The sequence below is a fragment of the Podarcis bocagei genome, assembly GCF_964188305.1.
Source record: "Podarcis bocagei genome assembly, chromosome: 7".
NCBI lineage: Eukaryota > Metazoa > Chordata > Lepidosauria > Squamata > Lacertidae > Podarcis > Podarcis bocagei.
This window is the reverse complement of record NC_138132.1, coordinates 20,525,554-20,538,388: the sequence shown is the minus strand read 5'-3', so window position 1 is coordinate 20,538,388 and position 12,835 is coordinate 20,525,554. Positions and strand designations below refer to the sequence as shown.

The following is a 12,835-nucleotide window of genomic DNA, read 5'->3' as shown; positions in this document are numbered from 1 at the left end:
CGGACAAAAAGCAAAAATAAAAAACCCCATGGATCTCCTCTAGTTGGTCAAGGAGAAATTAAAAGGCCAGAATGCTGTGTGCTTTGGGATAGGAACATTAGGATTCTGGGCCAAGAAACGCTGAATTCAGTGACCCATATAAATCCTGCAGATTAAGCAACTTTTGCACACTGAGCTGCTTATTTTGCACAATTCATTCTGCCACTGCGGAAGGGGGCAAAGGGCAATGCTGTGTCTGGCGGAGCCCCACACCCTCCGATGGAGAGCCTGCTCAGAACGCGTCTCAGCTCAGAGCAACCCTGAAGCTGCAGCATAACTGCATTTGGGATATCGCAAGCAGTTTTGGTTGGGGAACGACCATAACTCCATTGTAGAGCACGAGTTGAAGAGCTCATTGAGCCAATCCTTATTTTTAACAGCAGCTTTATCTGCTGCAGCTCGTCCCTGATTTGATGTGCTTTCATTTTTATAATGCGCTCGTGTCAGATTTGTTATAAGCAGTCCTGACCATCACTTCCCTCCCACTTTTCCCAGCTGAAAGGTAGGATGAAGATACTTGTATAATAAAGAAATAGTGAAATTCAACTTGGAACTATAGTGAAAGCTGCCAGAGCTTGCCCCAAGATGGGCAGAAAAAAATGCACACCAGTGGCGTAGCGTGGGGGGTGCCAGGGGTGCCGGCCGCACCGGGCGCAACATCTGGGGGGGGCGCGCTCGCTGCCTCTGGAGTCGCCGAAGAGCCTCGGGCGCAGGCTGTAGCGGAGCCGCATGTCTCGCGGAACCGACGAGCTGTGCGCGCGTCCGGGCTGAAGGCGCCCGGCAGGCAGCTGCTCTCAGCGCTCGCCGCGGAGGACGCGCCAGGCAGCCCCTCCTCACAGCCCCGCCTCCGCCGGTGCTGCTGCAGCTGCTGGGCGGTGTTGCATTTTCCTCGCCTCTCTGCCCCCCTCCTCCTCCGGGCAAGCGGCGTCGTTTGGGCAGCAGCGCCAGCGGCAACTCGCAGGTTAGGGGTTAGGGGGGCGCAAATTACTTGCCTTGCCCCGGGTTAGGGGGCGCAAATTACTTGCGTTGCCCCAGGTGCTGACAACTCACGCTACGCCGCTGATGCACACATGTTTTAAGAACAGCTATCCAATAACCGCTGTGCCTATGTAATATTATGTACTTCCAGAGGGCTAGAAACCTGCGTACTCTTGATTTAAAAGTTGAGATTTCCAGAATGCTGAATTCCTGAGCTTGCAAAGTGATACTATAATAATAATAATTCATTATTTATAATGCGCCCAGCTGGCCGGGTTTCCCCAGTGACTCTGGGCGGGTCCCAACAGAATTAATGATAATAATAATAATAATAATAATAATAATAATAATAATAATAATAATATATTTTTTAAAAAATAAAATATCAGACATTAAAAACTTCCCTAAACAGGGCTGCCTTCAGATGTCTTCTAAAAGTCAAGTAGTTGTTTATTTCCTTGACATCTGATAGAAGGGCGTTCCACAGGGCGGGTGCCACTACTGAGAAGGCCCTCTGCCGGGTTCCCTGTGGCTTCACTTCTCACAGTGAGGGAGCCACCAGAAGGCCCTTGGAGCTGGACCTCATTGTCTGGGATGAACGATTGGGGTGGAGACGCTCCTTCAGGTATACTGATGTACACACAGGTTAAGGGACAAGGAACAGCAGGTCTGGAAAGGCTAGTTGACTGAAGTACTTACTATCCTATCGGGAGGTGGGACGCTCCCCACTAAGCACTCCAGCCGTGCCTTGGTTCCCACCGCAGTCTGCTGGCTTGGTTCTGCGCTGATAATGGGCGGACCTGGAAAGGAGGACACAATCAGGGCAGTGTTCAAAACAGAAGAGGCCCTTTCTCCCCTCCCCATCCCTTAGTTACTGTTTTAGAAGGCTACAGGAGCTGGCTATGATTTGGTTAAAAAGAGAGCGTCTCAGATGTAGAGGCTTGCGGATTTCATCAAGGCTCCCTCCTATCTTTCCCAGGAAAGCAGGGCATATAGCTCAATGGTAAAGCATCTGCCATACATGCAGAGGAGAAAGATCCATGGTTCCATCTCTGGCTTTTCCAGGTAGGAACGAGAAGGACAATGGTCTAAGCTAAGCCAGCTTCCTATGGTCCCCAGGCAAGGCAAGCTGCAATCCTCTCCCGTCTTTGCTTTGCTCTGCACCCTTTAACAGTCTTGCCACACCCACCACCCAGTCCCGACACAAGGCCAGGCCCCTCACCGTTCACAGCCAGGGTCACCTCCTTCTCCGCCACTCCAATGCGCGGCACAATGGCTTTGCACACATAAACACCAGCGTCTTCCTGCGTCACCGCCTTGAGATGCAGAGTGTTGCCGTTGCTCAGCACCTGTTGGTACAAGGAGTTCTGGTTGTGGCTCTCTTAGGACCAAAGGAATCTTTCCAGCAGGGGTGGGGAGTCTCTCTCCTGACCCCAGTCCCTGGGGGTAACTTGTTGGGGGCTGCATGCTGGCGATGGGCGGGGCCAGAGGCAAAGTGGGCAGGGCATCCTTCACTTTCTTGCCTTCTGTGTTTATAGGCAAGTGAAGCAGTGGCATGTGGGCCTCCGAGATCTATTTCTTTTCTTCTTCCAAAATTTGTGTAATTTGCAAATTACAATCCCAGAGCTATTTGTTTTTTTAACTTCCAACTTTTGGGAAAAAAAAGGGAAATTGGCATGATTTGAAAGTTGCAAGCAAGTTCAGGGCGCATGGGCTCCTGGTGTAAATCACTGGCCGTATTAGACTCTTTCTATTTCATATTTGTTTCTCGTTGTTGTTATAATAAAAATCTGAACAGGGGGCTGATGCTGCAATTACCACAATAGATCCCTTCTTGGTCCAGGCCAGGGTGAGAGGAGGATTCCCAGTCCAGGTACAGGTGAAAGAGGCGTCTGCACCAATGTCCACCGTCAGGGGCTTTGGCTGAGAGACGAGGCGAGGTCCGACTGCAGACAGAAAGAAAGGGGTTGCTGAGAGTTAGTTGAACGGAGCGACTGACCATCAGCCTCAGTCTCCCTACCTGCAATATAGGAATAACGATACTGGAAGTAGCTACCTTCTGGAGGTTTTGTAAGAATCATGGCAAGAGGGTATAAGAAGCACATTGACCATGTAAATTAGGGTTGGGGTGAAAATTTAGAGCTAGTGTCTGACTAATCTATGAGCATCCCTACTCGAATTTTTGTGAACAGGGCTGAAGCAGACACAGCCCATTCTGAGCAGGGTTGTCACACTCTGAGCCAAGGTCAAGTCCATCAAAAGACCTATTTGCAAACTGAAGGAGATGGTGTCTCCAATAGCTTATATAGGGGCACTTCCAGCAGGGCTGGTAAAAAAATAACGGTTGCTGTCTGTGTGTATGTGTGCAAAATCTTAATCCCTTGCAAAATGGGCTTTCCCCTCTCACTAGAGCATCTGTTTTTGCTGGAACAAGGCTTTTTGCTGGAGCAGAGAGAGGTGGGAATAATAGTTGTTCCTCACCGACCACCCGTAATATTTCCAAGTACTCAAAAAACCTTCCAATGTTTGTGAGAGCACTCAAAAGTGATTGCTTGCAACACACCTCTCCATCGTTTCCAAGGCAAACATAGGTTGTTTACCCATCCTGAATGTAATTCCAAGGATTCCTGTCATGACCTACACTAGCCAAACAGCAGTTGGGCAAAACAGGATGGCAAGGGACTTTCTGAGGCGAGAGCCTGCCAGTAATTACATTACCCATAAGCAGAGTAAACCTTGGGAGACCCTCTGCCAAACTCCATTTTAGGCACATTGAAAGCTGCCTTCCACAAGGCCAGGCCAGGGGTCACCAATCTTCTTGGGACAGTGGGCATGCTTTGGCCTTTTGAGAAAATGCCGCGGGAGCAAAATGGCTGCCGGTGTGCGTGTGGCATTGTGACACAAAATGGCTGCTGTGGAGGCCATGTTGGGGTGGCCAAGCAAGTTCAAGCAGGAACGGAGCAAGAAGAGCAAATGTCTTTCACGCATTGTGGATTTTTGAGGCCATATTGACTGAGACTTAGGAGATACTGATGGGCACTTGCAGAGGTCACATTGGTGACCCCAGAGTCAGGCAATTTATCCACCCTGCTCAGTGTTTTTCACTCGGACTCTCTCTGGCATTCTCAGGTCTCCTAGAGGGGTCTTTCCCATTGTTCTGCTTCTTGATTCTTTTAAGGGAAGATGGCGGGGGCTGACCCTGGGTTTGGGTGCCAAGTGTGTTCTCTGCCACCGAGCTACGCCCCCCCCCACTTATCTCGGGGTCTGGAGCCTCCTCCTTTACTTACAATGCACATCCACCAGTGTGCTGACATTGGTGCTGCCCACAGCGTTGGACACCTCACACGACACAGGCTCTGTGAAGAAGGACTGGTCAACTGTTGCCTCGTAGCTGTCGCCATTGGCCTCCGAGATAGGCACACCTCCTTTTGCCCACCTGTGAAGAGATGTGCGGTCTTAGGAGAGATTGGATCAAGGGGTCCTTTATGAGAAAAGATTCCCCTATGTCAGGGCCAGGGACGTTCTGGCTCATGGGCCAGATGCGGGTCGCAAGGCCTCCCCATTTTGGACCATAAGGCCATTTCCCCCCTAAAACTATGCCCATCATATGTGACACCAGGTGCAGGGCAGGTGGGGATGCAGCTTCAGACAGCAGGATTGAACTCCCCACACACCCGCTGACACATGGGGAGTTCAATCCTGCTTACCTCAGGTGCACCAGCCAGTTCCCAGTACCTGAACCCTGCACAAAGCAGGATTGAGCCCCCTGATGTGTGGAGAGTTCACTCCTGCTTTGTGCTGGATCTCCGCTCACCTTGGCAGGTCAGCTTGGACAGCTGGGTGCGACAACCCACTTGTCAATCACCCAAAGTCAATACAATGTCAGGTGGTTGGTTCAGCCTACCCAGCAAAGTTGGCCCATTGTAGGAAGGGAAGATCTCTGACCCAATGGACCAAAAAAAATCCCCCTCTCCTGCCCTGTGTGGAATGCTATACAATGCTGGGGGATCTTTTATTTAGAAAGCAGGTACATAAGGAGCGTGTGGGGATGTGAGAGAGAGATATAAAATCATGCGCTGTGTGGGGAAAGTGAACCGAAGTTCATCTCCCTCCCCGGGGCCCATCCAATGAAGCGGAAAGGTGGAAGATTCAGAATGGACAAAAGGAAACGACTTCCTCACACAGGGCAGAGTCGAACTGTGGAACTCTCTGCCACAAGATTTGGAGAGGGAAACCAACTTAGAAGGTTTAAAAGAGGGATTAGGCAGATGCTTGGAGGGTCAGGCTGTCAGTGGGTACCAGTCATGATGGCTATGCAGTAACGCCACTGCCTGAGAGGGCAGCAGAGGGCCAAATTGCTCTCATGTCCTGCATTTGGGCTTCTAGAAGGCATCTGGCTGCCCACTGAAGGAAACAGGATGTTGGACTAGATGGATCTCTGGCCTGATTCCCCAGGGCTCTTGTCTTCCTTTGAAAGGCGAGGAAGGGGCAAGAACCACAGCAAAAGAAAGCAAACACACTTTGCTGTCTTGCTAACTGGCAAGCGTCAACGAGCATGCCATCTCCAGTGTTGCCATTAGAGGGCATCCCAGTCACACCATTGCCGCTGCATGATCTCTGATGGGCAGGCTGTCTCCTCTTTCTAGCCCTTACCTGTAGCCTGTCACTTCGGGGTTGGAGGTGGCCGTGCAGAGGAAGCTCACTTTGCCACCCTCGGCCACAGTTTGAGGCTGCACCGAGAGCATGACAACTGGTGGATCTGCAAGACGGAGGGAGAGGAACGGATGAAAATCCTGAACATTTATTTCCTGTAGTGTAAAGGCCCCAGTGACCCAGCAAAGGGATGCCCAAAGGGTATGGTTTATGCCTTGTTTCTCCCCGAGGCCTTTATCCCAATTGGGAAATGGGTACCAAAGTTTGTGCCTATAGCCAGCATCAGCTTGGGTCTTTTACCATCCATCACTGCATCTGCCTGGCTCCCTTACTATCAACCTATGCAGTGTCTATTAGCAGTTCCACCTGGGTACAGTCAGTTAGGCTGCTGCCAAGGCAGGTAGCTAGGATTCCACATAGCTTGCTCCTCCAGGTTTCCATGCTTTCAGAAGCCCCCAGCCACGGCAAGGTACCAAGAGCACTGCTTCTGCAGGACATAAGGACTCCAAGGGTGGCTCCAATCTCTTATTTCGTTTGAATCACCCCACAGTGACCTAGGCCCCATCTGGGCTATGCATTTAAAGCGGTATCACAGCACTTTAAACCGTACTTTATCAACGATGCTGAGAGTTGTTAGTAGGCCCCATTCCCTTCACAGAACTGCACACAATTCAGAGTGTTCCCTGGGAAAGGGGCTTGACTGTTCAACCCCTCTGGGAATTGTAGCTCTGTGAGGGGAATTGGAATCTCTTTTGACAGCTCTCAGCACCCTTAACAAACCACATTTCCCAGGATTCCTTGGGGAAAGACGTGGTTGTTTAAAATGGCATCGTAGCGTTTTAAATTTATGGTGTGAATGTGGCCATGTTTATTGCACCACAAAGCCATCCTGCCATGTGAAACAGCTCCGTTTCCTCTCTTCCCAGCTCTCCTTCAACATAGGAAGCTGCCTCCCTCATACTGAATCAGACCACCAGCTCAGTATGGCCTACACTGACTGGCAGCACCTCTCCAGGCCGGGAAAACACCCAGCCACAACTGAAGTTGCCGGGAGATTGAACCCAGGAACTTCTGCGTGGAAGGCAGATGCGCTGTCAGAGAGTCCCACCCCTTCCTGGCAGGCCCATGCCCTGTGGGCTCACATTGCACATTGAGGGTGACCGTGGTCTGCTTGCCGGCTGGGGCTGCTGGGTTGCTGACTCGGCAGGTGAACGAGCTGCCCATGTCCCTGCTGCTGGGGGTCAAGAGGAGGGTGCTGACAGCCACTTCTCGCTTGCCGTCGTCCATGAGGGCCTGCAGGAGAGGAAGAAGAAGAGTTTCCATGTTGAATATTTCCTTGGATAGCCACTGTCTGGAGACAGGGCCTCTACACACACACACTTCTTTTTTCTAGCCTGCATCTAGTATTCATTTATTCGATTTGTATACTGCCTGTCCGCCAAGGCACCCAAGGAGATTTACCATTTTAAAACCCTAAAATGATTCCATTATATATCAAATGTAGAGCAACAGAGTCCTCCCTGGCCAATGGGGAGCTAGTAGCATGCGTGCTTTGTGGCCTAGGCTCCCTTGCTTCTTCCTGCCCTCAGGGCAGGCAGGTCTAACATTACCATTTGTGAATGTGTGAATACAACAACCAGTGGTTGAAAGCTTGTATATCATCAGCTACATTTCATAGAACGCCGGGATTGGTCGTGTCTCCTTGTTCAAATGTACACTGAATGTTGGAGCTAAGTTCGCTGCTGTGCAATGCGTCTCGCCTATATTGAAATAACTTTGCTGGGCTTTGGTCTGTTCCCAAGCACGATTCAAAGTGGTGGTGGCTTAACTGAGGAAGCTGGACTGAGGAATCTGTGGCCCTCCAGTGGCCATTGGACTACAACTCCCACCAGCCTCAGTCGACATTACCAGGGAATGCTGGGAGTTGTAATCCAACCTTGCTGGTAGAGCACGAGACTCTTGATCTCAGGGTTGTGGCTTTGAGCCCCACGTTGAGTGAAATATTCTTGCATTGCAGGGGGTTGGACGAGATGACCCTTGTGGTCCCACCCAATTCTACAATTCTATGATTCACTGAACATCTGGAGGGTCACAGGCTCCCCATGCCTGGTATGCTGAGATAGTTCCCTGCTTGATATGGTCACAAAATCCTGAGCCAGCCCAGATAAGGCAGGCTTGGTGTGGCGGTTGAAGTCCCCAAGCACAATCGACTGTGGGTTCACCAGCACTCCTCACGCAGGGGGGCTATTGGGCAATAACAGGGATGCGGGTGGAGCTGTGGTCTAAACCACTGAGCCTCCTGGGCTTGCTGATCGGAAGCTTGGCTGTTCAAATCTCTGTGACGGAGTGAGCTCCCGTTGCTCTGTCCCAGCTCCTGCCAACCTAGCAGTTTGAAAGCACATCAGTGCAAGTAGATAAATAGGTACCCCTGCAGCAGAAAGGTAAACAGTGTTTTCATGCGCTCTGGCACTCATCACAGTGTCCTGTTGGGCCAGACACCATTTAGTCATGCTGGCCACACAACCTAGAAAGCTGTCTGTGGACAAACGCTGGCTCCTTCGGCCTGAAAGCGAGATGAGCGCCGAACCCCACAGTCGCCTTTGACTTAACCGTCCAGGGGTCCTTTACCTTTTACCTTTTTAATTGGGCAGTGAGGGCTATTGTTTCATCTCTGGGACCCTAACCCTAATGCTCAGAACAACCCCTAAAACATGACATTAGCTTCTCAGTGAAAAATAACGGAGAAATAACAAGAAGGATGGAGTTACAATGAGTGACAGTGACAACCTGTGTTTTTGCACCACCAAGAGCTTGGGAGAGATTTGGCCTTCCCAGTTTGTCCACTGAGGTCTTGGTAATACACACCAGGTCAGCCCTGTCATCCACAATTAAATTGTGGAGGAGCCTGCTTTTATTATGGACTGACTTGTCGTTCGGCAACAGCAGCACTAGGTGAAAGGATAAGTCAGCCTGACAACCCAGATTGTGTTGGACGAAGGGAGGGTGCTGGATGTTTTGCCAGCCTTGCCCAGATAGATCTCAGACTCACTGTCCTACTTTTGATCCCCCTCCTCTGCTTGTCTAGCTCTTGCCACCACTCAGCAAAGTCTCACCTTGGAGTACACGGCAGACTCCTGGCGTTGCCCATCTCGGTACCAGCTGATTTCGGCAGCTGGCTTGGCCCCGGCAGCACGGCACGACAAGTTGTAGGGGATGTTGGATATCACATGCACGATGGGACCGTTCTGGATCTCGGGGTCATTGGGAGGGACTTGGAAGAAAAGACATGGAGAAGATAGGCTAGCTGTGTTATCTGGTAGGGGGGCACTCCCAGATGCAAGAGGTTTGGGCCACACAAGCTTCTCCAGAAAAAAAAGCACAAACAACACTCTGGGCAGGGCAGAAGCAGCAGGAGAGAGTTTCCATCAGAGCCAGATTTTGTGAAGAGGGAGAAGTGAAGCACTTAATCGTTTACTGCACAACAGCCAGCAGCTTCCTGCCAGCAGATTTTTCTGGCTGGCCCCCATTCTTCAGGGGATACGCAGCAAAACCAGCTTATCATGTATGTGGGTCCTTTCTCCAGAAAACCATTAGCTGAGGTCTACAGAGGGAGCAGCACTGCCAGGTGTGAGCAGAGCCAGATAGGATTGCAGCAAAGTCCTGGCTGCAGTAGCTGGTCCTTGGGTGCATCTTTAATATAGGGCTGGGGTGGGCTGCTGAACGCAGCTGGTGGGCTGGATCCTTACTTGCCCACACCTGCGACAAGCCAGCTCCGACAGGTGGAAAGTCTTTCCCATCACCTGCTCACCAGATCCTTTAAATGTGAGATGGTGGGGATAGAACCAGGAACTATGCATGCGAGGCATGAGCTTGTCCGCAAAGCTGGCATTAAAATGGCACTGAGATCTAGGCCTCTGATAGCAGCGAAGGGGTGTAGCTCAGTGGTAGGACACATGCTTTGAACGCAGAAGGTCCCAGGTTCAATCCCCAGGTGGGCACATTGGTGGTAATGGGACAGATGCATGCCAACTCTTCACTGCACATAGGAGAGTGAGCCAGAGTAAAAGTATATTTCTGATTCAGCCAAGACACAGGAAGGTGTGCTACAAAAGCAGTGAGTCAGGAATTCCTAACTAGTGGAGAGACGTCTTGAGTACCCCATAGGGATAGGGAAGAAATTCAATTCATCTCACATTTAAAGGCAAAGCTACCTAATTTGCCATTTCCAAACGAGCCAATGAACTGAGCCACAGCTGCCCTTTAAAGTTCGCACAGCTCTGAATTTTGCAATGCAGTCAAGCCATGTGTACAAAAATGCCTAGATTAGGGTAAAGCATGTCTATGAATGGATATGAAAGTATTGTACAAAAATACATTATATTAGGGGGCCTTGCTTGCAGAAATGTGTATGTTTGTCAAAATGGCAGCTGTTAGGAGAAATCCACACTGAAATTGGTGAATTTTCATGAGGGTGGGATTTTTGTTTTTGTCAAAAAATAATAATCTCAAATTGCTGCAGAAATGTGGGGAGCTAAATTCCAGACTGGGAAAAATGAGAGAAACTGAAAATGACCCATTTGTTCAGCCCTACTTCCCAGCAACTAAAAGAGTACAGGATTCGGCCTGGGCAGCGGCGCAGCTGATGGGCTGTCACAACAACGTATCCTCCAGCTCCATTTATGCTGCCAAGACACATAGATAGATTAGCAGAAAAGCCAGGAAGGCTTTGCCAGTACGAGATCCAAGAAGCCAGAACTGGATGCAGGAATTTTCGACTCTCGCTATATATTAACCAGGTTTGTCTTCTCCCTGGTTCTGAATGGGGTAACTGTGCCCCTGAAGGGTCAGGTGTGCAGCCTGGGAGTCATTTTGGACTCACATCTGTCCATGGAGGCGCAGGTCAATTCTGTGTCCAGGGCAGCGTTTACCAGCTCCATCGGGTACGCAGGCTGAGACCCTACCTGCCCGCCAGAGTGGTGCATGCTCTAGTTCAGTGTTTCCCAACCGGTGTTCCCCGGCACACGAGTGTGCCGTGAGACACCGGCTGGTGTGCCGCGAGATGCCTGGAGGGAGGCGGGCGAGTCGGGCGGCGAGAGGCGGGGCGGGGGCGGCGAGGAGAGGCCGCGCCTCCTGCTGCTGCCTGGCGCTCCTCCTCGCAGCCGGCAGCGCTGCCTGGGCGCCTCCGCGCGACTCTGTCTCGCTGGGTTTGGTCTCCCAGCAGAGACGGGTCACACGCGCCCCTCCCTCCCTCCCTCAGCCTGCGCGGAGGCGGATTGAGCGCAGCTGAGAGGAGCTGCCGAGGGAAAAAACGTTCACTTTTGTGCGTCCCTCCCGGCGTGACGCTGCGCGCTGACGTCACGGGGCGGGGCTTTAATGGTGGTGTGCCGCGAGATTTTTTTTTAGTACACAGGTGTGCCGTTGCCCAAAAACGTTTGGGAAACACTGCTCTAGTTATCTCCCGCTTGGACTACTGCAATGCGCTCTATGTGGGGCTACCTTTGAAGGGGATCCAGAAACTACAACTAATCCAGAATGCAGCAGCTAGACTGGTGACTGGGAGTGGCTGCTGAGACCTCATAACACCGGTCCTGAAAGACCTACATTGGCTCCCAGTATGTTTCTGATCACAATTCAAAGTATTGGTGCTGACCTTTAAAGCCCTAAACGGCCTTGGTCCAGTATACCTGAAGGAGCGTCTCCACCCCCATCATTCAGCCCAGACACCGAGGTCCAGCTCCGAGTGCCTTCTGGCGGTTCCCTCACTGCAAGGTTACAGGGGACCAGGCAGAGGACCTTCTTGGTAGTGGCACCCACCTTGTGGAAAGCCCTCCCACCAGATGTCAAGGAAATAAACAATTATCTGACTTTTAGAGGACATCTGAAGGCAGCCCTGCTTAGGGAAGTTTTTAATGTTTGATGTTGTAACGTGTTTTTAATATTTTGTTGGAAGCCGCCCAGAGTGGCTGGGGAAACCTAGCCAGATGGGTGGGGTATAAATAATAAATTATTATCATTATCATTATCAATTTGTCCCTTGACACGGGGACATTCCCAGGGGAACTGAAGGAAGCAGTGGTGCGTCCACTCTTAAAGAAAACTTCATTAGATCCCTTAGACCTATCCAATTACCGCCCAGTTTCAAATCTTCCATACCTGGGTAAGGTAATTGAGAGAGCGGTTGCTGAACAGCTTGGTAGGTTTCTGGAGGAAACATCGGCATTAGATCCATTTCAGTCCGGTTTCCGCCCTGGTTTTGGGACGGAGACGGCTCTGGTTGCCCTAACAGATGATATTCGTAGACAACTGGATCGAGGCGGGTCAGGACTGCTGATCCTTTTAGATTTGTCAGCAGCCTTTGACATGGTCGATCATGATCTTCTGGACCATCGCCTTGCAGACATGGGGATACAGGGCATAGCCCGTAACTGGTTGTGCTCTTTTATCTCTGGTCGGGGACAGAGGGTGGCACTAGGGAGGGAAATGTCGTCACGCCACTCCTTGGTGTGTGGAGTGCCGCAGGGCGCAATTCTCTCCCCAATGCTTTTTAACATCTTTATGCGCCCTCTTGCCCAGATTATCCGGAGCTTTGGGCTGGGCTGTCATCAATATGCTGATGACACTCAGCTCTATCTACTGATGGATGGCCACACCAACTCGGCCCCTTACACACTGACCAGATGCTTGGAAGCTGTGGCTGGATGGTTTCGTGGGAGCCGATTGAAACTAAATCCTTCGAAGACAGAGGTCCTATGGCTAGGTCGGGATAGCATGGGGATGAGGGACCAACTCCCTTCTCTTGCGGGGGCCCAATTAGTGCCATTGCCTTCCGTTAAGAGTTTGGGTGTAATCCTTGACGCCTCCCTTTCCATGGAGGCGCAAGTCACAGCAACAGCCAAGGCGACATTTTTCCACCTTCGCCGCACCAAGCAGTTGGTCCCTTACCTTTCCCGCCCCGACCTGGCCACAGTGATCCATGCAACAGTCATCTCCAGGCTTGACTACTGTAACTCGCTCTACGCGGGGCTGCCCTTGAAGCTGTCCCAGAAACTCCAGCGGGTACAGAATGCTGCAGCGAGGCTCCTCACAGGGTCTCTGCCATGGGAGCATATTCATCCAGTGCTTTTCAAGCTGCACTGGCTCCCGGTGGAGTACAGGGTCAGATTTA

General features: G+C 51.2%; 1 protein-coding gene across 3 annotated transcripts in view; it reads right to left on the bottom strand.

Annotated features, from left to right (window-relative positions):
- The window catches only part of KIRREL2 (kirre like nephrin family adhesion molecule 2), a 63,588-nt gene that overhangs the window by 10,873 nt on the left and 39,880 nt on the right, over positions 1–12,835 (bottom strand). For all 3 annotated transcript variants that reach the window (XM_081203522.1, XM_081203521.1, XM_081203520.1), the window contains exons 4-10: positions 8,784–8,941; positions 6,813–6,963; positions 5,671–5,776; positions 4,305–4,453; positions 2,836–2,963; positions 2,240–2,366; positions 1,717–1,817 (exon numbers count right to left, since the gene is read on the bottom strand). In XM_081203522.1, coding sequence (XP_081059648.1) covers positions 1,717–1,817; positions 2,240–2,366; positions 2,836–2,963; positions 4,305–4,453; positions 5,671–5,776; positions 6,813–6,963; positions 8,784–8,941 — 920 coding nt within the window. The remainder of the gene's footprint in view (positions 1–1,716; positions 1,818–2,239; positions 2,367–2,835; positions 2,964–4,304; positions 4,454–5,670; positions 5,777–6,812; positions 6,964–8,783; positions 8,942–12,835) is intronic.